The following is a 24102-nucleotide window of genomic DNA, read 5'->3' on the forward strand; positions in this document are numbered from 1 at the left end:
TATCTATTTATTCTGTTTAGACATATAGCATCAGGCTAACTCACTTTGCTGGTGTACTTTGCGATGTCAGCTGCCACATCTGCTGAAGCTGTGGGGATCTGGAAGTCTGCTGCCAGGTAAGACGAGGAAGAGGAGGAGGAGGAACCAGAGGTGACCAAGGTAACTGATGAGGTGGAGGTCTGGGGACCATCTTTAGGCTGCACAGCTGCAAACCACAGAATAAAAGAGGGATGAGGAATGAAAGAAAACTACATTTCAGCTCATATGAACTAAGATGAGATGAATGTGTATGTGTTTACAGATGTTGTGGAGTTGTGTTTAGTGGACTCTGAGTTTCTATGTACCTTTTGCTGCCTGTCTGGTCTGGTAACGTGTACTGGAGGATGCCTGCAACTGCTGCTGTGACTGGAGCTGTTGTGGGCTGCGTGTCTGTGCCTGCGTCTGGGTTGGAGCCTGGACCGGAACAGGAACCTGTGTCTGGGTTGGCCCAGCCGGCTGCTCCTCCTGCTGTGCAGGCCACTTCTGTGAGGACGTCTGGAACTTGTTGGCAGGGTTCCACACCACTGCCCTCTGCACTGCCTGAGCCGTCTCTTTGGGCAGCAGGGGGCGCTGTTTCTTCACTGCCGACTGGGCTGAGGCAGCTGTGGAGGAGAGGGTGGGGGCTGGGGTCGGGGCTGCAGGGGTGGTGGTGAAGGCCGTGTTGGGCTGGCCAGAGCCTGTGCTGGAGGACAGGTTGAGTGTGGGGTTGATGAGGGGCTGACTGGGGTCTTTGGGGTTGGATGAGGTGGCGGAGGCTAGAGAGGGGGTCACTGCGGTGGGGAATTTGCCTGGTCAGAGAAAAAATACATAAGATTAAATAAAGACAGAACAACCAGTATTTTCCTCCTTTCTGATGAGCCTTTAGGCCTCAGTCGCTCAAAACATTATCATAAGAAGCAACTAGAGTACACAAAACAAAAGAAACAAGACATGAAATGAGCCCTCACCTTCCAGCTTGGTGCCAAGGGGCTCCTTCGTGGCTTTAGCGTCTACAGCCCCTGGCTCCCTCCTGGCCCTCTTACGGTCTCTGCCCCCCTGCTCATCACCCAGGTCAATCACCAGCTCCCTCTCTGAGTCGGAGTCCTGGTCTGGGCCAGCAAGGGCCCGGGGTGCGCCTGCCCTCCCCTCCTCTGGGGCCTTGGGCCTGTCTGTGGGGGACTGAGTCTGGGGCATCATGGGCTTCTCCTGGGAGTCTCTCTCTGGACCATTGCTGCCCTGTCTGTCTTTGAGCAGGGCTTCAGAGTTTTTTTTATCCCTGGTCCCTGTGACTGCCCCCTTGTCCTCTCCCTGTGTGCTCGCCTTGGGCCTCTTCCTCGACTCCCTCTCTGCTTTGTCCTTGTCATCATGGGCGGCGCTCTTCGGTCTGTGCTCCTCGTCGCTAAGGTACTCGCTGTCGCTGGAGTCTGACTTTTCGGAATCCTCAGAGTCACTGTGTTCCACACCCTTATATACGTCCTCAGAGATCTCATCAATGCCTGCACAGGGACAAAGAAACAACATATAAATCATAGTATTAATACATGATGAACATGAGCGTATCATTTATAGGCCTTCAAATGTGTCCCTCTAGATCAGGGACGGGGCAACTCCAGTCCTCTGGGACATGATTGGTGTCACACTTTTGCCCCAGCCCCAGCTAACACATCCGACTCCAATAATCAAGATCTTCAGTTTATAATGCAATTAGTTTAAATCAGCTGTGTTTGCTAGGGATGGGGAAAAAGGGTGACACCACTCCGGCCCAGAGGACAGGAGTTGCCAATCCCTGCTCTAGACACAATTCCTGAATGGTGTGTGTGAGTGTATGTGTGTACCTAGTTGGGCCTTGCAGCTCTCGATGGTCTTGTCCAGGCTCCTGATGGGTCTCTTGGGGGTGGTGAGGAGGAGTGATGACGCCTGTTGTTGTTGATGCTGTACTGTCTCACTGAGCTCCTTCAGGTCCATCTCAGCCTTCACACGATCTGTGACAAACACTACAGGCTTCATACACATTTTGACAGATGGAATTTCATGACTTCTCCATGACTTTTAACCAAATAGAAGTAAGCATATATGTGGTATCGACACTGGGAAGCTGCTCTCTGATCCCATGTACCATTTCCTGTTGTTGTGCAAGGCACTTAACCCCCCCACCAAGTAGAATACCTATTAGGCAACTGAATAAAACACATGGGGTCAACCTGTGGGGTTGGGTTAGATGCAGAAGACACATTTGGGTTGAATGCATTAAGTTGTGCAACTGACTAGGTATCCCCTTTCCCTCAGTCTGGAGAGCTACTGGATCATACACATGAAAGTCAGTTTATCAAGGTCCGGTTGAGCAGCTCATTTCTAAAATGTGTTTTGTTACAGGGGGACTGGAACAAAAGCCTGCACACCCAGTAGTTCTCCTGGAGGATGGTTGACCACCCTTGATGTAAAACATTGCAACTTTACAACCAAATACGTTTTATGCCTTTATAAAATAATGTGCTCATTCAATATATCAAAGATCAAATGGCTATGGTAGGCTACAAATCTTTATATTCTGCTGAAACTAGCCCACACATTTTCTGCAGGAAATGTACCTTTTCTAGTTTAGTCATATTTATTTTAGCTACCTTAGAAGTGTTTACTTTGCAGGCTGATTAGTATCTATTACTTTGCAGGCTGATTAGTATCTATTGAGTTGCAATGTCCCATACATTGGATACCCAAATCAACTGGAAGTACAGTATCTACAAAACAAGTTTTACAGCCACATAATCCAAAAGAAAGGCTACATCTAATAGTTTATCCTGAAACTACTGTTCGCAATTCACAAATTATTATTTTGATTCACATGATTAGATTCATCAAGATTAAACATAATCCCTAACTAATACAATGACGAAGTGAATCGTTTGCTTCGTCAAAAAGAATTGTTTAAATTAATCATTTGTATGACACTTTGCATGGCCTTATTCGCGAGTGTTGGTGGAAAGTTTTTTGGGACATGACGAAAACATTCATACATAATAATAATAATAATAATAATAATAATAATAATAACTAAACAGTTAACTAGAGAGATAACTAGCCAGGCTACAATATATGTTTTGAATTGGTTACCCAATTAGTCTGTTTTCTATCATATTCTATAGGCTAGGCCTACCTACTGCTGCAATCACGGAGGGGCTACAATGTCTGACTGTCTATCTCCTTGAGAAAGGCACACTCGCACACATGCAGGTGATGCTCGCGCACACACACACAGACGCACTGAAGTGTCATATTCCGATCCTGTCTGATATGTAGATTTTTAGGTGATTGATCAAAAAAACTGTGCCTAAATTATTTACATTAAAATCAATTATTAAAATCATTTCCATGACCTTTCCAAACCTTTTCGGATTTGATAATTTTCCAAAAACTTTTCCAGGCCTGGAGAACATCATAAAAAAAATTCCATGACTTTTCCAGGATTTTCATGACCTTATGAACCCTGACACTAAAACTCAACCTCAACCAAAACATAACCCCTAACCCAGGGGTGGGCAAACATTTTGGCTCGAGGGCCACATCGGGATTTCGAAATTCAATGAAGGGCCGTACAGATTTTTTTGGGGACCGGTTTGTTTGTCAAAATCAATTTGAGGGGCAGAAAATGGCAGTTATTTGAAAATATATAGGTTCATAATAATTTGTCCATACTTTCTATATAGTTTTAGACGTTCACGTGTGGAGTGTATTATTATTTTTTTTACCCTAAATAATAATTTCCCAATCATAACCCTAAATAAAATAAAATAAAATAAATGTTTACTCAAACCTCCCGCCGGGCCGTAGTTTACCCTCCCCTGCCTTAAACAAACAGACAGCACAAGACAAGGTGCTACATAAGGGGATGGGTTAGATGGGACTCACCCAGGTTGAGGTTGAGGATGCTGCCTGTGCCCGGGGCCCTCTCCTGTTTGGGCACCAGACCAGGGGAAAAGGGCTTGGGGCTGCCCGTCATGCTGCCTGCATGGCCCATCTTCACTGAGGCAGGGGACGCTGAGGCCATAACACATAACACTTTTAACCTCCACAAATGGTTTGAGTCTTGGTCCTAACCTGTGTTTTGAATGTGACTATACTGTCTTAGTTAGTTATATGATGTGTTAGATTCAGGAGCATGTTGGTTACCGGTATAGTCCATAGACTCCTCCCCAGCGCTGTAGTGGAATGGGGGGTTTCTAGGCCCTCTCTCCATCCCATCCTGCTCCACGTCAGACCCTGTGTGTCCAGACGAGTTGGTGCTCATGGGAGAGCGAGGCATGTCCGTCAGAGAGATCCTCCGCCCCATCCCGCTCGACAGAGAGCTCTTGCCCAGGAGCATCTTGGGAGATGCGGTCATGTCGAAGTTGAAGCGCATCTTGTCAGGTTTCTCCGTCTTCACGGTCCCTGCGTCGGGGTTGGCCGGGTCCAGCAACATCTGAAGCTGGTTGTTGGGCGTGTAGGGGGTGCGGAAGGGGGCGTAGTTGAACACCCCAAACTTCTTGCGGATGTTCTCCACATAGACCTCCATCTCCTGCATGGCGCTGTTGAAGATGCTCTTGGTCTTCTTCACAGAGAAGGGAATCTCCTTGGAAATGAGGTAGCAATTGTTAATGGGAACCCACGCCCTGCAGAGAAGAAACACAGAGAGACAGGTTAGGAGTAGGATAAGCAGAGAGTCCAATACCATACGAACGCAAACAGTACTTCAGTAAATAACTATGAAAAGTCCCTTCCATCTGCCACTTTCATTAAAAAGCAAGGCTCACCTGTCATGCTGTCCGAAGAAGCGTGCGTCCACCTGTCCGTCCTTCTCCCGCAGTGCTTTGGCTGGCCAGAAGGGGAAGCCCTTCAGCTTTGCCCACACCAGGGGGTGTGGGTGACCCTGAGAGGGGGGGGCAGACCAGGGGCACGGTGAGATAAAACAGCATAAACACAGACAGAGGAATAGGATTCGCAAAGATTTTCCTGGCTTTTCCTGTGCTTTAAATAATATTTTTGAGATTTGAAACATTATATTTAGGCTAATCTACATTTGTCTTCAGGACAAACCGAATTGTGACCTAAGTCACAGGACAAAAATGAACATTTACATCCATACAATTTATTGGCCAAAATAAGATGAGGAAACATGTCTTACACATGGCTCGCAAAACCAGTTGTCCCTCTTTTGGCACGAGGACAGGTAGCACTCCGGACAGACCTCAATTTCATTAACCTGAAACAAACAGCATTTTCCACATTACTGAAATACACTTAGAAAGGAGAAAACAAACACACCACCGAATGGCATTTCAGTCTTCATGTAAAAACGATACTCACTTCATGTTCACAGATCTTCACAACAACCTTTGCTGTCGCTGTTAGTTTGTGATTTCCTGGAACAAAACCAAAAGACAGAAAAACATGTTTGTAAGAGCCAAGTTTTATTTCCAAAGCATGTAGCAAGCAGCAGAGGTGGGACAAAGTCATTGTTATGCAAGTCACAAGTAAGTCTCAAGTCTTTGCCCTCGAGTCCCGAGTCAAGTCGAGTCAAAGATGAGGCAAGTCCCAAGTCGAGTCAAAAGTCAAAGCCATCAAGTCTCAAGTCGAGTCCAAAGTCCTACATTTTAGTTTCGAGTCATTTCAAGTCCTCTTAGCAAGCCTTTGCAAGTCATTACAAGTCCTCGTAGCAAGTCTTCTCGAGTCATAAGGCGCAAGTCCAAGTCAAGTCACGAGTCATTGATGTTAAAGTCCAAGTCGAGTTGCAAGTCTTTGTACATTTTGTCGAGTCGAGTCTGAAGTCATCAAATTCATGACTCGAGTCTGACTCGAGTCCAAGTCACATGACTCGAGTCCACACCTCTGGCAAGCAGTACAGTACGGAAACCGTGTTAAACATGTGTTTTGACCTACCTCCATTGTAGATGATGCAGTTGTGTAAGATCCATTTCATGTCAGCCAAGAAGGCTTCTGTGCAGCCATACATTTTCTTTTTCATATTCTACCGATATAGCAGAGAAAAATATGATTAGATTACACCAGAGCCATGTATTTAGAGAGTTGGGCCCATAGAACTAGGATTTAGAATAATTTAATAGGATCTCTATGGTTGGGCCATTAAAAGGGGCAATCATCCATTTTTGGACATAATGATATTATGTACCCATTGATTCTTGAAGAATATAATTTATTTAAAAAAAAATATGGATCATGAGGTTAGTTCAACTGTCGTACCCCATCAGAACTCAAAATATAACCTCGTTTTACTCTGTTTGTAAACAAAGTAAATGTAAACAAACACTGTATAGCCTAAAAACATGGTAAAAACTATCATTTTGATATCATGGATGGTCAGTCCTTGCATCCATAGCTCTATCTTTGAATTTGAGAGTGGTTACATTTCTCCAGCCCCATCCCCCTTGCTTTTTACCGAAACAGTGGTGGGGAGTACGCTTTGTTATTGTTTTAACTACTGATTGCCGCTTTAATGTTTCTGCATTATGATGCATTTACATGACACAACAAAATTCTATGGCAGCCATATTAGCGCCATGTTAACATTACATGGGGAATATTTAAACAACGCTATGTAACTGAATGTCTAGAATTAGACCAATATTCTGAATTAAAAAATTTGGCCCAACTCTCTTAGTGCCTTTTTTCTCACCCATCTACACACAATATCCCATAATGACAAAGTGAAAACATGTTTGTAGAAATATTAGCACATTTATTGAAAATGAAATACAGAAATATTGCATTTACATAAGTATTCACATCTGAGTCAGTACATGTTAGAATCACCTTTGGCAGCGATTACAGCTGTGAGTCTTTCTGGGTAAGTCTAACATCTTTGCACACCTGGATTGTACAATATTGACACATTATTCTTGAAAAAAATAGTCAAGCTCCGTCAAGTTGTTTGTTGATAATTTCTAAACAACCATTTTCAAGTCTTGAGCTCTATTCCATTTTTTGTTTTTACTCCCTAGTCCTTGCCGATGACTAGCATACCCATAACATGATGCAGCCACCACCATGCTTGAAAATATGAAGTGTGGTACTCAGTGACGTGTTGGATTTTCCCCAAAGACAACGCTTTGCATTCAGGACATAAAGTTAATTTCTTTGCCACATTTTTTGCAGTTTTACTTTAGTGCCTTATTGCAAACAGGATGCATGTTTTGAAATATTTGTATTATGTACAGGCTTCTTTCTTTTCACTCTGTCAATTAGGTTAGGATTGTGGAATAACTACAATGTTGTTGATCCATCCTCTGTTCTCGTATCACAGCCATTAATTATACTGTAACTTAGGGCTGGGCGATATGTCGAATTCATTCGAATTTATGTTCTTGCGCGATATTCGAAATGCCTGTATCGCAGAATCATAATAATTTCGTTTTTATGAGAGTTTATGTCGCCTTGTTCTCATGTTGTCTTTTTGGTCTCGACTCGTTCGCTCCTTCTGTGCTGTGCACCTTCCCATTTACACCAGAGATCTGTATATAATGACGAGATGCTCATGTCTCCGCCCTAACAATGGGAGTCATTGTTCCAAAGGCGGGAAGGCAGGCGACAAGGCTCAAAATATTTTTGACAGATTTTAGCAAGAGTGAAACCTCTCGCTTCGCCTATTTCCCCCAAGCCCCTCCCCCTACCACTCACAACAACCAAGATGAGAGATCACTTCTTCCTCTCAGACAAACGGTTTCAACTCGCTATTTGCATTTGATGTTTGGTTCAACAGAATCGGTCATATGGACAACGAAACACATGGATACATTATTTTACTGTAATAGAGGAGAAGTTAACCTTTCGAACCATACCCGGTTTGTTTCAACTCCTCAAATTTCGAGCAGAGCAGACACTACTAAAACGGATGTACCAATGAACATTAATTCTACAAAATGAATGTAAAGTTTGTCGCGCGCGCATTATGGTACCACGTATCGCTAGCAGCATTTTAGTCAAATAAAGATTGTTATACTAGCTGTTTGGATGACTGTGTTTTATAAATGTCCAATAAGTACAAAACAATGATATAAGGAATTGGCAACTCGTTTTCATTCTGAGAAATAAGGTAGGCCACTTGATTTCAACATCTGAACAAAGTGGAATGGCTAGCATGCTGTTCAAACAGTTGGAGACGGACAGAAGGTTGTGTTCATAACAATTCAACTGTTTTTCCTTGTTAGCTGAATTCAGAGTTTGTGAAATTATACCTAGATCCAAGTTGGATAAACTTGAAATATAAAGATTAGCTGGCTACTCCCTAGCACGCAGGCTTGTGCTTGAGAGATTGTTTATGAGACGAGTGTTCATTTTCCATAATGCCTGCTACATTATTAGTGAATGTGCATTATGCATAGTTCTGGTTAAATTTTTATTGACAGACCTGAAAGCCAGATCAGTGATTATTGCAAAAAAAAAGCTGGTAAAACTATTTTGATAAAATAATACAATTATTAGTGGAAGGCATATATTCAGCCTAGGTATAATTTCACAAGCTATGAATTCGTTAGATTATTTTTGACTGTTTTAAATTGGACCTTTAATTGTACAACAAAGCTTATTTAGAGAAAAAAAATGAAACAATCTAGATATACAGTACCAGTGAAAAGTTTGGACACACCCACTCATTCAAGGGTTTTCATTTATTTTTACTATTTTCTACATTGTATGATAATAGTGAAGACATCAAAACTATGAAATAACACATATGGAATCATGTAGTAACTGTGTTAAACAACAATATATGTTCTATTTTACATTCTTCAAAGCAGCCACCCTTTGCCTTGATGACAGCTTTGCACTCTCTTGGCATTCTCTCAACCAGCTTCATGAGGTAGTCACCTGGAATGCTTTTCCAACAGTCTTGAAGGAGTTCCCACATATGCTGAGCACTTGTTGGCTGCTTTTCCTTCACTCTGCGGTCCAACTCATCCCAAACCATCCCAATAGCCCTTACACAGCCTGGAGGTGTGTTTTGGGTCCTTGTCCTGTTCAAAAACAAATGATATTCCCACTAAGCGCAAACCAGATGGGATGGCGTATCGCTGCAGAATGCAGTGGTAGCCATGCTGGTTAAGTGTGCCTTGAATTCTAAATAAATCACAGACAGTGTCACCAGCAAAGCACCCCCACACCTCCTCCTCCATGCTTCATGGTGGGAACCACACATGCAGAGATCATCCGTTCACCTACTCTGCGTCTCACAAAGACACAGCGGTTGGAACCAAAAATCTCAAATTTGGACTCATCAGACCAAAGGACAGATTACCACCCGTCTAATGTCCATTGCTCGTGTTCCTTGGCCCAAGCAAGTCTCTTCTTCTTATTGGTGTCCTTTAGTAGTGGTTTCTTTGCAGCAATTCGACCATGAAGGCCTGATTCGCGCAGTCTCCTCTGAACAGTTGATGTTGAGATGTGTCTGTTACTTGAACTCTGTGAAGCACTCATTTGGGCTGCAATTTTTGAGGCTGGTAACTCTAATGAACTTATCCTCTGCAGCAGAGGTAACTCTGGGTCTTCCTTTCCTGTGGCGGTCCTCATGAGAGCCCGTTTCATCATAGCGCTTTGTGTTTTTTGCGACTGCACGTTCCAAGTTCTTGAAATCTTCCTGATTGACTGACCTTCATGTCTTAAAGTAATGATGGACTGTCGATTCTCTTTGCTTATTTGTTCTTGCCATAATATGGACTTGGTCTTTTACCAAATAGGGCTATCTTCTGTATACCACCTCTACCTTGTCACAATACAACTGATTGGCTCAAATGCATTAAGGAGGAAAGAAATTCCACAAATTAACTTTTAACAAGGCACACCTGTTAATTGAAATGCATTCCAGGTGATGACCTGGTTGAGTGAATGCCAAGAGTGTGCAAAGCTGTCATCAAGGCAAAGGGTGGCTACTTTGATGAATCTGTTTAACACTCTTTTGGTTACTACATGATTCCATATGTGTTATTTCATAGTTTTGATGTCTTCACTATTATTCTACAATGTAGAAAATAGTAAAAATAAAGAAAAACCCTGGAATGAGTAGGTGTGTCCAAACTTTTGACTGGACTGTATATCGTGAAATCGCCCATAAGTAAAAAAAAAAAAAAAAAAAAAAAAAAAAGAGAGATATGAGTTTTAGGCCATATCACCCAGCCCTACTGTAACTGTTTTAAAGTCAGCATTGGCCTCATGGTGAAATCCCTGAGCGGTTTCCTTCCTCTCCGGCAACTGAGTTAGGAAGTACGCCTGTATCTTTGTAGTGACTGGGTGTATTGATACACCATCCAAAGTGTAATTAATAACTTCACCAAGCTCAAAGGGATATTCAATCTGCTTTTTTATTTTTACCCATCTACCAAATCGGTGGTGCCCTTCTTTGCGAGGCATTGGAAAACCTCCTTGGTCTTTGTTGTTCCTTTCCTGAGGATGGCTCACCCCTCACAGTTCTGGGTGACTTCAACCTCCCTACATCTACCTTTGACTCATTTCTCTCTGCCTCCTTCTTTCCACTCCTCTCCTCTTTTGACCTCACCCTCTCACCCCCCTACTCACAAGGCAGGCAATACGCTTGACCTCATCTTTACTAGATGCTGTTCTTCTACTAATCTCACTGCAACTCCCCTCCATGTCTCCGACCACTACTTTGTATCCTTTTCTCTCTCGCTCTCCTCCAACACTACTCACTCTGCCCCTACTCAGATGGTAATGCGCCGTCGCAACCTTCGCTCGCTCTCTCCCGCTACTCTCTCCTCTTCCATCCTATCATCTCTTCCCTCTGCTAAATCCTTCTCCCTCCAATCTCCTGATTCTGCCTCCTCAACCCTCCTCTCCTCCCTTTCTACATCCTTTGACTCTCTATGTCCCCTATCCTCCCGGGCCGGCTCGGTCCTCCCCTCCTGCTCCGTGGCTTGACGACTCATTGCGAGCTCACAGAACAGGGCTCCGGGCAGCCGAGCGGATATGGAGGAAAACTAGACTCCCTGCGGACCTGGCATCTTTTCACTCCCTCCTCTCTACATTTCCTTCCTCTGTTTCTGCTGCTAAAGCCACTTTCTACCACTCTAAATTCCAAGCATCTGCCTCTAACCCTAGAAACCTCTTTGCCACCTTCTCCTCCCTGCTGAATCCCCCCCCCCTCCTCCTCCCTCTCTGTGGATGACTTCGTCAACCATTTTGAAAAGAAGGTTGACGACATCCGATCCTCGTTTGTTAAGTCAAATGACACTGCTGGTCCTGCTCACACTGCCCTACCCCATGCTTTGACTTTCTAACCTCTCTCTCCAGATGAAATCTTGCGACTTGTGACGGCCGGCCGCCCAACAACCTGCCCGCTTGACCCTATCCCCTCCTCTCTTCTCCAGACCATCTCCGGTGACCTTCTCCCTTACCTCACCTCGCTCATCAACTCATCCTTGACCGCTGGCTATGTCCCTTCCGTCTTCAAGAGAGCAAGAGTTGCACCCCTTCTCAAAAAAACAACACTCGATCCCTCTGATGTCAACAACTACAGACCAGTATCCCTTCTTTCTTTTCTCTCCAAAACTCTTGAGTGTGCCGTTTTTAGCCAACTCTCTTGCTATCTCTCTCAGAATGACCTTCTTGATCCAAACCAGTCAGGTTTCAAGACTGGTCATTCAACTGAGACTGCTCTTCTCTGTGTCACGGAGGCTCTCCGCGCTGCTAAAGCTAACTCTCTCTCCTCTGCTCTTGTCCTTCTAGACCTGTCTGCTGCCTTTGATACTGTGAACCATCAGATCCTCCTCTCCACCCTCTCCGAGCTGGGCATCTCCAGCGCGGCTCACTCTTGGATTGCGTCCTACCTGACCGGTCGCTCCTACCAAGTGCCGTGGAGAGAATCTGTCTCCGCACCACGTGCTCTCACCACTGGTGTCCCCCAGGGCTCAGTTCTAGGCCCTCTCCTATTCTCGCTATACACCAAGTCACTTGGCTCTGTCATACCCTCACATGGCCTCTCCTATCATTGCTACGCAGACGACACACAACTAATCTTCTCCTTTCCCCCTTCTGATAACCAGGTGGCGAATCGCATCTCTGCATGTCTGGCAGACATATCAGTGTGGATGACGGATCACCACCTCAAGCTGAACCTCGGCAAGACGGAGCTGCTCTTCCTCCCGGGGAAGGACTGCCCGTTCCATGATCTCGCCATCACGGTTGACAACTCCGTTGTGTCCTCCTCCCAGAGTGCGAAGAGCCTTGGCGTGACCCTGGACAACACCCTGTCGTTCTCCACTAACATCAAGGCGGTGACCCGATCCTGTAGGTTCATGCTCTATAGAATTCAGAGAGTACGACCCTGCCTTACACAGGAAGCGGCACAGGTCCTAATCCAGGCACTTGTCATCTCCCGTCTGGATTACTGCAACTCGCTGTTGGCTGGGCTCCTTGCCTGTGCCATTAAACCCCTACAACTCATCCAGAATGCCGCAGCCCGTCTGGTGTTCAACCTTCCCAAGTTCTCTCATGTCACCCCGCTCCTCCGCACACTCCACTGGCTTCCAGTTGAAGCTCGCATCTGCTACAAGACCATGGTGCTTGCCTACGGAGCTGTGAGGGGAACGGCACCTCCGTACCTTCAGGCTCTGATCAGTCCCTACACCCAAACGAGGGCATTGCGTTCATCCACCTCTGGCCTGCTGGCCCCCCTACCTCTGCGGAAGCACAGTTCCCGCTCAGCCCAGTCAAAACTGTTCGCTGCTCTGGCACCCCAATGGTGGAACAAGCTCCCTCACGACGCCAGGACAGCGGAGTCACTCACCACCTTCCAGAGACACTTGAAACCCCACCTCTTTAAGGAATACCTGGGATAGGATAAAGTAATCCTTCTACCCCCCCTTACCCCACCAAAAAAACAAAACATATTGTAAAGTGGTTATCCCACTGGCTATAAGGTGAATGCACCAATTTGTAAGTCACTCTGGATAAGAGCGTCTGCTAAATGACGTTAATGTAAATGTAATGTGGTTGAATCAGTGTTTGAAACTGTATGTGTGGGGTACAGAGATGACGTAGTCATTTAAAAACTATTATTGCACACAGAGTGAGTCCATGCAACTTGTTAAGCACATTTTTACTCCTGAACTTATACTGAACAAAAATATAAATGCAACATGTAAAGTGTTGGTCCCATGTTTCATGTGCTGAAATAAAAGATCCCAGAAATGTTCAATACGCACAAAAAGCTTATTTCTCTCAAATTCTGTGCCCAAATTTGTATAGATCCCTGTCAGTGAGCATTTCTCCTTTGTCAAGATAATCTATACACCTGACAGGTGTGGCATATCAAAAAGATGATTAAACAGCATGATCATTACACAGGTGCACCTTGTGCTGGGACAATAAAAGGCCACTAAAATGCACAGTTTTGTCAAAACACACAATGCCACAGATGTCTCAAGTTTTGAGGGAGCGTGCAATTGGCATGCTGACTGCAGGAATGTCCACCAGAGCTGTTGCCAGAGACTTTAATGTTAATTTCTCTACCATAAGTCGCCTCCAAATTTGTTTTAGAGAATTTGGCAGTACGTCCAACCGGCCTCACAACCGCAGAGCATGTGTAACCACACAAGCTCAAGACCTCCACATCCGGCTTCTTCACCTTCGGGATGGTCTGAGACGAGTCACCCGGACAGCTGATAACACTGTGGGTTTGCACAACCGAATAATTTCTGCACAAACTGTCAGAAACTATCTCAGGGAAGCTTATCTGCGTACTTGTCATCCTCACCAGGGTCTTGACCTGACTGCAGTTCGGCTTCGTAACCGACTTCAGTGAGCAAATACTCACCTTCGATGGACACTGGCACGCTGGAAAAGTGTGCTCTTCACGGATGAATCCCGGTTTCAACTGTACCGGGCAAATGGCAGACAGCGAGTGCCCCGTGGTGGCGGTGGGGTTATGGTATGGGCAGGCATAAGCTACGGACAATGAACACAATTGCATTTTATCGATGGCAATTTGAATGCACAGAGATACCGTGATGAGATCCTGAGGCCCATTATCGTGCCATTCATCTGACGCCATCACCTCATGTTTCAGCACGATAATGCATGGCCCCATGTCGCAAGGATCTGTACACAATTCATGGAAGCTGAAAATGTCCCATTTCTTCCATGGCCTGCATACACACCAGACATGTTATCCATTGAGCATGTTTGGGATGCTCTGGATCGACGTGTACGACAGCGTGTTCCAGTTCCCGCCAATATCCATCAACTTTGCACAGCCATTGAAGAGGAGTGGGACAACATTCCACAGGCCACAATCAACAGCCTGATCAACTCTATGGGAAGGAGATGTGTTGCGCTGCGTGAGGCAAATGATGGTCACACCAAACACTGACTGGTTTTCTGATCCACGACCCTACCTTTTTTTTTTTAAAGGTATCTGTGACCAATGTATGCATATCTGTATTCCCAGTCATGTGAAACCCATAGATTAGGGCCTAATGAATTTATTTCAATTGACTGATTTCCTTATGTAAACTGTAACTCAGAAAAATCTTTGAAATTGTTGCATGTTGCGTTTATATTTTGTTCAGTGTATTTAGGCTTGCCATACCAAATGGGTGGAATACTTAGACTCAAAACATAATAGCTTTTCTTTTTTTATTAATTAGTAAACATTTCTAAAAACATAATTCCACTTTGACAATATGGGGTATTTTGTGTAGGCCAGTGACACAAAATCTAAACGTAATCAATTTTAAATTCAGGCAACACAATAAAATATGGAAAAAGTCAATGGGTGTGAATACTTTCTGAAGGCACTGTATAGTCTGTAGACCATGACTTATAGACTCAAAAAGCTCATCATTGCCTTGCTATTAGAGGGCTCCAAGTCTGGAATGGATAGGAACATCTGCTAAATGACTGAAATGTGAATGCAATGGTACCTTCTCTAGTGTTGCGAGGTCCATTGGGTGGAATATGTACTCAGCATAGTCAGGGTGCTGCTCCAGAGCCACAGGCTTCCAGAAGGCCTCAGTCTGCCCACGGAAGAAACAGGTGTTAGTTCAAGTCTCGTAAACAACAGAAGCGATAGCCCCATCTCTAGCCCACAGTGGGCACCTAGAGGGCATCAGAGAGACTTTCACTAACTTACCCCCGGCTGTTTCATCTTCTGAAGGGCAAACTTCAGCAGGTAGGACAGCTGTTCTATCGTTAGCATAGTCATGGCCTTGCTCTGTGTCTCTATGCACTCTGCTACTGTGATTTTCTGGAAAAACGACAAAGTCAGGACAATGTAACAATGGCAAATAGTAGCTGGTAAAACCAAAACAGGGCTACCATACCAAAGACAGGGACTGGGTAAACACAACCACTCACAGTAGGTCTGCTGGGCTGGCTATTAACTATGCATCTACAGTATGTCATAATCTATAGGAGACTGTGGTACTAGTCTGGGGTCCATTCCATTTAAATTCAATAATTAGAAAGTACCATGTTTAGTACCATTATTATAGGATAATATGTTTATTTTTTTATTTGTTTTACTAAAATGCAGAGTCCAATTGGAATTGACCCCAAGCCTGCCTCCAACCCCATCGCCTGACACCCCAAAGAGCAAGCGGACATTGTGGTTAAGCGAGAATGTGCCTGGAACACTCCCACACCGCTTGCACACGTATATACACCTACACGCACAGCACACACGAGTGAGTACCTCACACTCTGGACAGAACCAGTCGCCCTCGGGCTCTGCTGGCAGTTTGAGGCACTTGGCGTGGTACACCCTCGGGCAGAGCTCACAGCAGAGCACCTGGCCCTCACGGTGGCACAGCCAGCAGTAGAAGTCATTCCTGCTGTCCTGCGGGACAACATCAACAGGGTCTGTGGTGAGTGATGACTGCTTCACATAGTAAAAGGGACCATGTCTTAGTTCTGACTGAAATGCAGGCAAGAGAAACAGGGGGCGGGTTTCAAAACACACGCAGAAAACAAAACACAAAAGGTGCAGTGCAACAGAACACACAGAGAATCACAAAGTGGCAAGTAAGGCAGGGTAATAAGCAACATGTAAGGCAAAATAAGGCAGGCACCAAACACAAGACTGTTTTAGTTGGTCTAGTCAACATCAATGTAGGCCTATAAGATAGTAGTTCTTTATCTAAACCGGAAGTTTGTGTTATTGTCATTTTTTTATGTTGTCAGACTTGCAATGTGCAATTTCAATGGTGACTTTCCCTGGTGGACCAATAACCAGTTTTGTGTTGGGTATCATGCTTGACACCGCATCAACCCACATCAGCCAATCAGTGAACAAGACACAATACAAGTCAGCACATGTCTATGTGACTGTTCAGAACATGTGACATGTTCATTTGTCAGTGGAACTGAATTCAAAGGTTTTGGCTTGGGGTTGAATCTTGTCATACATGTAAAACAAAGCATTCACAACACAAAAATGGAAACACATTTGGCAGGCATATCTACTCTTTTCAAAAAAGGCAGTTTAGAAAAGTAATTTTAAGGTATTCCACTCTATAAACAGTTATCATTATCAATCATCAGACAGATAAATCATTTTAATATTCAATCATCAATACATGGTAGACAAACATACATTTTTGGGATATGAACAAATGCATCCGACCACAGAACATGCAGCAGAGTCTTTCATTTAAACCTGGGGGCACAATCAGTCATGCACAGGTGCACATACACACACGCGCGTGCGCACACACACACACACACACACACACACACTTACACAAGCGCACAGTCACAAACTACACACTCCCCCCTACCTGGTCTTTGTTGTTGCTGTGGACCGCCCCAGGTTTCTTCTTCTTCTTCAGGGGGCTGGGGGAGGTGTCTGAGGGGTAGTGGCCGTTGGAGGAGTGGGTGGGGCTGGACACCTTCCTCTTCTGAGCTGCCAGCACCCGCTCTGCTGACCCGGGGTCAGACACTAGTGGCCGGAGCAGAGGGGACACCAGGTAACCATACATACAACACAGAGAGTAGCTGCTTATAGGAATCTATAGGACAGAGACTAGATCCCTGGCATGAAAGGCTAGAGAGGCAGAGACACTCCCAGTCCCAGGCCACTCTACACAATGATAGGCTCCATCTTCTTCAGTACCACTCAGATGGGGGGGGGGGTGGAGTCATTCAAGGTCAAAGGCAGTGTAAATCCTCAAGCATTCTTTTTGTTAGCAGAACCCCTTCATTGAGAGACTTAATACGTGGTGGTTGCCCAGGGCTACTGAATCCAACCAGATAAGAGATTTTGGTCACCAAACCCTACCGCTTGGTTTCCCAATCTGGCAACGAATTTCATATGATAAGTTAACGTCTTCTTTGGCATGCCAACCACATTTCAAGATAAGTGTGGTCGGGCCCTGTGATAGTGACCACGTGTGAAGGATGCCTTCTAAATGGTGACTTAGGCTAACATCCACAGCACGTGATGGTGAGGCTGAACCCATGCTACAACCTCAGAGGTAGTGGTGATACGATTTTAACTCAATGGCACAATGGTTGCTCTGTGTAGCTCCATGAGATCCACAACAAACAACAAGTATGTTTAACGGTAAGATAAACACTAGAAGAAGAACACTAGAATAAGCTGTCTTCTCAAAACACAATAACGTTTGTCTTAGTATGCAAGGCCCTGCTCTTACCTTTGGATCGCATGGACACATCCATCCCCTCTACCACATCCGACTCCGTCTTTACCTCGTCCTCAGCCAGACTGCACAGCACAGAATGAGGGCACACAGAAAGGAGGAGAGAGTCAGTCACAGTGTTCACGAAACAAATCCTGTCACACAGTAAACAAGTGGAACACCACCTAAGGCAGGGTCCCAGGGGACAAAGTCACCAGAGTTTCAGCAGGTTTCCATTGTGGTTACCTCTTGCCGGCGTTATTGAGAAACATCAATAGGTTACTAATGTTACCAAATCTAAGGTGCAACCGATGTGGCACAGAATTGACTTGGACCTCAGAACCATGGCCTTTATGATCATTCATGATCACTAATTGTAAGTCTTCTGGATAAGAGAGTCTGCTAAATGACAATTGTTTTTTATTATTATTATTGTGTAATCATGTCTTCCTATCCATGTCTATAATCATTGGTAATCACAGTCAGATAAACTTCAGGCGTTGGGTGTTTGTGTTCCATGGGGTGCCAACTGGAGAGAATCTCCATGGCAACAGGTCCTCTTTATTCAGCTGGGCACAACTTGTGCTTCAGCACAACAAATAAGGCCATCCAACAGAGTAGGCTGTGTGCTCCTGTCCTCCAGGACACAATGGAGAGACAAGGGCTTCAAACCTGATGAGGGCCATACATTGACGAGTTTGTTTGCATCCCACTTTGCTCACCTACCTACAGTCAAGAAGCTCTTTCTGTTCAATGCAAGCTCATTCAAAAGAGCAATGCCTTAAACACATTTTTGGGTTTTCAATGACTACAAAAAAACTTCAACAAATGCGGAGGCTACGTCACAAAAGGGTTTTCACCTTCAAAATGGACGTTGACTCACAGAAGATTGCCTCAGACAGTCATGGATGAGAGAGTGTAAAGAGACGGTGCTTTTTGGTAGCCACTCAAACCCCAGCTCTCACAATTGGCTGTTTAGCCTATTCTGAACAAAAATATAAACGCAACATGCAACAATTTCAACAATTTTACTGAGTTACAGTTGATATAAGGAACTCAGTCAATTTAAATAAATTCATTGGGCCCTAATCTATGGATTTCACATGACTGAGCAGGGGCGCAGCTATGGGTGGGTCTGGGAGGGCATAGGCCCACTCACTTGGGAGCCAGGCCCTCCCACTGGGGAGCCAAGCCCAGCCTTTACCCACAAAAGGGCTTTATTACATACAGAAATACTCCTCAGTTTCATCAGCTGTCTGGGTGGCTCGTCTCAGATGATCCCGTAGGTAAAGAAGCCGGTTGTGGAGGTCCAGGGCTGGCGTGGTTACACATGGTCTGGGATTGTGAAGTCAGTTGGACGTACTGCCAAATTCTCTAAAACAACGTTGGAGGCGGCTTATGGTAGAGAAATGAACATTAAATTCTCTGGCAACAGTTCTGGTGGACATTCCTGCAGTCAGCATGCCAATTGCACGCTCCCTCAAAACTTGAGACATCAGTGGCATTGTGTTGTGTGACAAAACTGCACATTTTAGAGTGGCCTTTTAGTGTCCCCAGCACAAGGTGCACCTGTGTAATGATCATGCTGTTTAATCAGATTCTTGATATGCCACACCTGTCAGGTGGATGGATTATCTTGACAAAGGAGAAATGCTCACTAACAGGGATGTAAACACATTTGTGCACAACATTTGAGAGAAATAAGCGTTTTGTTTGTATGGAACATCTCTGGGATCTTTTATTTCAGCTCATGAAACATGGGACCAACACTTTACATGTTGAGTTTATATTTTTGTTCAGTATAGAAACCCACTGCACCAGATCACTTCAGTAAGCTCTACAGAGTCAACCTTGGTCTGACTAGCTAGCTACAGGTTTTTACCTGTTACATAGGTCTGTTGCCTAGCCTAAACATCATGTTCTGAACAGCCCAAATAATAATCAGATTTCCACAGCAAATCATATCAATAACAAACAATATTGTGCAACAATTCAAATTAGAGCCTCTTCCATTTACAGAAATCAAAGCCTGCAGCTTTTGGTTTTGCTCTCCTCTAATTTCCTCTCAGGAAGAAAAAGGAGAAGAAAATGGGGGATCCTTGGTGATGAATGTGGTTCTTTGAAAGTTCACCGCCTCCTTTGTCAGGGCCACTGAGGGCCTCATTCCTATTCATTGTCTGCTTAAAGAAAATCTTCCTCAGGATCCACCACAGGTCACACGCTGAACCAGACCCCTAGCCCTGCCCTGGTGGCTCCTGATAGGAGAACGTCTAGGTACAGGTAGCCTAATAGGCTAATATCCAGCACTAGATCGATAGAAAAAAAGGTTCAAGAAGTGGACAAGTGGGAATGTTCTAGATGTTCTCAGAGGAACATCGCAGACAAAGATTTGGATAAGATTAGAGTTTATCTACTCTTCAGAATCCACATCCATCATGGTCATTGATCTGAAAGACAAAAGGACAGAGTAATAAAAGTAGAGAGGCACAATGCTCCAGAGCCAGAGCTGAGGGCAGCCATTGATGCACCCAAGCATGACTACCACTGTGAAAGGCCATTAACTAAATCTACTAAGCCAATAAAGCCACCCTCATTAACACGCACTGTAAACCTTGACGTCCTGCTCATCAAACCAAGTCCATGACATTGATAATTCATAAACCTAATGTAATGCTTAACAACCCTGTCACCACGTCCAAGTCTCAATTAATGATCACTAGGCTTAATCACCATTATCAAAAAGACTGAGGCATGAAATCACCCATAATGCCATCTGGATAATGAGAGAAGATCAAGAAGATACAAATGGAAGACAAATCAAAAGTATCCAGCATATGAGTCTTGTCTTGTTTAAACACGCTGCCCTTCAGGGCCTTCCTGTTCCAGAAACACAGAGAACGAAAAAACGAACGAGGCCCACATGAAAGAGAGCAAATGTTAGCCAACTCTCTGTGCTACGTGTCCTACCAGCGAGAGCACTGCGAGAGGACTGAGCACTGTAACCATGCAACCCAGCAGTGAGCCAAGGTTCACACTCGTTATTCACTCAAAAATAGGCCCACCGAGCAGCCAGAGTGACACAATAACCACCTGATCCCTGTAGCGTCTACCTAAGCAGATATTTTCTCTCGCAACTGGTCATCCTATGTTCTTCCAGAGGGCATTTCAGACCAGGAGCAGAATTCCAGAAACCTGACAGAATCACAGAAGAACAGATAGCAAAAAAATCTTCAGGATCTGTGAATATTCCAGACGAGCAAAATTGAGGATAACATTGACAAACAACACCCAAGGAGGAATGCCTGATAGAAGAAGAAAACACACACATTGAATCTGTGCCTTGAGATTCCACTGGCTCCTCAGAGAAACAGGCGAGCACAGGCAGAGCAGGGTTCTCTCGTCACAGAAAATGGAGGCCACAGCCGGCTCCCCTCCCCCCTCTCCCCCATGCCGACCGAGGCTCCAGTCACAGGCACTGGCACATCCACACACACATACACGAGGACCAGGAGATCCGTGGAGATTACAGTTCAACATCCAAACACCAAAACACAGTTAAGCCAAACCACCGTCGCTACCGAGTACAGCGGGAGGGAGACATAGACGAGAGAGAGAGAGAGAAAGGAGAAATCCAGCTAATTGGAAATCAGTTATCCATTGTAACCCCGTCTTCAGTTTCACCTTTACTGTGCCCACTGCTGTCAAATAATAATTAGGCTTAATAATAAGAAAGAGACAGAGAGAAAGAGAGATAGTCTGACTATGAGAATAAAGACATCTGGCAAACTTTTGATCTATCCCTGGGGAGAATACACTGTTTCTCGGTCTCATGCAACACAGTGGTGTCTCGTACAGAGAGAGGGTCTGGGTTCCTGCTCTGTAATTGGTGCCATGAAAACAGGGTTGTTTCGTTGTATGCTTTGTGTTGGTGTCCTTGAATCCACTGAGGATCAGTATTGTTGATGGAGAAACAACCTGGTGCCCTCGTCACCCTGCGGCCCCTGACCTCCAGAGAGAAGACTGACTCTGAGGTACATAACAACGCACAAACAACACCATCAAGATTAAATTTACCGTTCGCTCAAGTCAATACGAAACCACTAGTTTTAGGCACAGTCTCATAGAAATAGGTTCCAGGCTTTTGCCTGCGTTTCATACTATAATCACTGCAAAAAGACAAGATTCATTATACACATGATGAATTTTTGTCCAAATTTTTTTTGCCACCAAATAACATCTTCTTCATCAGAGATAATTCAAACGTAGTAGCATACCTTGTTTTATACCAAAGAATATGTAAGAAAATCCTTCAGCCTGATTTTTACACTGGGCTGGAGGAGATAAAACAAAGATGGCTGTGGAATTTTCCAGAAGGCCCCTGCTCTCTCTCTGTTGCCTCTCTCACTGTGATTGTCAATCTTTAACCTCAGCTGCTGCTTTAATTGGCTGGAGGGTCTGCAGGGCGGGACCGGATTGGTCGGCTGTGGTATGCCACACAGCTCGCTGTGCGCAGGCTTCTTTCTTCCTTAAAAACCTTTTCTGCTGCAATGCAGAGATTCCCTATGCATTAAAACTGTGTAATTTCCCCTCGGTTTAAAAGGTTGTCTGTCTGTTTTGATTGCTACTGAGCGAATGGGTAGAGGTTTTAGAAGAGGGTTTGAGTTGTTCTTTGTGGTTGGGAGGCAGTAAATCACAAGCAGACCCTTTAAAAGCCTGGTGTCCAATTTACAAGCAATGCTGCCTTAGCTAACCCCAGACGATTGCCTAAAGATAACCTGTCACCAGATTACTAACATTAGGCCTACCACTGGCACAACATGAATTTATACACATCTCGAAGCTCACCTAATGATTGTTCAAAATTATGTCAATTACTTTTTTCCAAAGGTATTGGATCACTTTTGGCTTTGGTTTTGTCCATGAGAGTGTATTTTCATAAACCACAGTAAAAGAGGACACTAACGTAATGGTGGTTGATGTGCCATTCACATACTGTAATTAGAACATGCTTTGTGTAGAGCCAAACCAAGGTGGTTGAGAGTGAGGAACGAAGAAAATCTAATATAGATTTCACACCAAAGTTAGGCTTTTTCTCATAATTGTACATGGAAATACATTAATTATTCTAGTATTGTAGCCCTATGTATTCCATCAAACTTAAATGTGCATTTTAAGATTTGCCGTGCCATGGTAACTAATTACACAATTAGAACCCATTAATTACTTTCTGATTAATGTAATAATTTACTGCTAGGCACTATTTGGAAACAGGTAGGGAGGGGGCTAGTTATTAATTGTGATGAATTATTTCAATTAAGAACCATAAAGTAGGGGGCGCTGTTGGAAGCCAAGGATGTAGCACGCGTCTCCCTATCGCTCCTGAGTTAGTGACCAAATTTATATATTTAACTTTGCAAAATTGCATACATTTCTGTTTGCCCAGGCGTCTGAAGAGACCCATAAACAACTCAGTTCAAGTTTAATAAATTCAAATTCGTAATGACATCAACCCGGCCAAAAACAGAGTCTGCAAGAGCAGGCCGCAACAAGCCTGCAACTTCTCCCGACTCACCCCCGCCACCGAACGCTGCCAATGCCGGCCCCACGGAAACACTGACTGTGGAGATGCTGCAATCCGTGATAGGCACCCTCAAAACCGACATTTTCGGAAAAATTGACTGTCTCTCTACCAATCTCAGGTCAGAGATATCAACGATCAAAGACGAGCTTAAAAAATCTATCGAGAGTATACAGAATAAGCTCGACGCACATGGGGTGACTTTATCGGATTTGGAGCGAGGTGCTACAGACCACAGCACTCGCATTAGCGAGCTAGAGGCTAACGTCGGCTCATTGACAACTAGGGTGGCATTCCTCGATAATAGATGCGAAGATATGGAAAGTAGAATGCGGAGGAACAACATTCGTCTACTGGGAATACCGGAGGGAGTGGAGGGCCCAAGGCCCACGGAGTACATGGCCCAGCTACTTCAGGAGCTGCTCGGGCTAGAGGAGAAGCCATTGCTAGACCGGGCTCACCGCACTCTGCGTAGCCGACCCAGGGATGGAGAACCCCCACGACCATTTGTCATCAGGGTGCATTTCTTTCACGTCCGCAACGACATACTGAGAAGATCGGGAGAAGCATCCCCTCTTCTATATAAAGGTAAAAGAGTCTCGATATTTGCGGACTACACAACAGCTGTGGCTAAGAGGCGGGCTAGCTTTGGAGCTGTGAAACGCCAACTACACGCCTGCCCGGGCGTGAAGTTCGGCCTCATCTACCCTGCGGTTTTGAGACTGACTTTACCGGACGGCTCCATGCACAGATTCGAGGACCCGGCTATAGCGGCAGATTTCATCAACAAGAACGTGAAAGCGGCTGTGGTACCGCATGGTGTGTAACAAATGGTTGGCTGGCTGGTCTTCCTAGCAGGCTAGTTAGCAG

General features: G+C 44.8%; 1 protein-coding gene across 2 annotated transcripts in view; it reads right to left on the reverse strand.

Annotated features, from left to right (window-relative positions):
- Positions 1-24102, reverse strand: part of LOC121545429 (protein kinase C-binding protein 1) — a 36228-nt gene that overhangs the window by 2800 nt on the left and 9326 nt on the right. The window contains exons 3-17 of one of the 2 annotated variants that reach the window (XM_041855956.1): positions 17670-17740; positions 16794-16954; positions 15710-15853; positions 15149-15262; positions 14940-15032; positions 5932-6019; positions 5359-5414; positions 5177-5254; positions 4806-4921; positions 4186-4664; positions 3925-4053; positions 1854-2000; positions 987-1514; positions 345-827; positions 45-205 (exon numbers count right to left, since the gene is read on the reverse strand). In XM_041855956.1, the coding sequence (XP_041711890.1) occupies positions 45-205; positions 345-827; positions 987-1514; positions 1854-2000; positions 3925-4053; positions 4186-4664; positions 4806-4921; positions 5177-5254; positions 5359-5414; positions 5932-6019; positions 14940-15032; positions 15149-15262; positions 15710-15853; positions 16794-16954; positions 17670-17740 (2848 nt within the window). Of the gene's footprint in view, positions 1-44; positions 206-344; positions 828-986; positions 1515-1853; positions 2001-3924; positions 4054-4185; positions 4665-4805; positions 4922-5176; positions 5255-5358; positions 5415-5931; positions 6020-14939; positions 15033-15148; positions 15263-15709; positions 15932-16793; positions 16955-17669; positions 17741-24102 lie in introns of both variants that reach the window. The other variant, XM_041855955.1, reaches the window with a different exon arrangement.

The sequence above is a fragment of the Coregonus clupeaformis genome, unplaced genomic scaffold, assembly GCF_020615455.1.
Source record: "Coregonus clupeaformis isolate EN_2021a unplaced genomic scaffold, ASM2061545v1 scaf0012, whole genome shotgun sequence".
Taxonomy (NCBI): domain Eukaryota; kingdom Metazoa; phylum Chordata; class Actinopteri; order Salmoniformes; family Salmonidae; genus Coregonus; species Coregonus clupeaformis.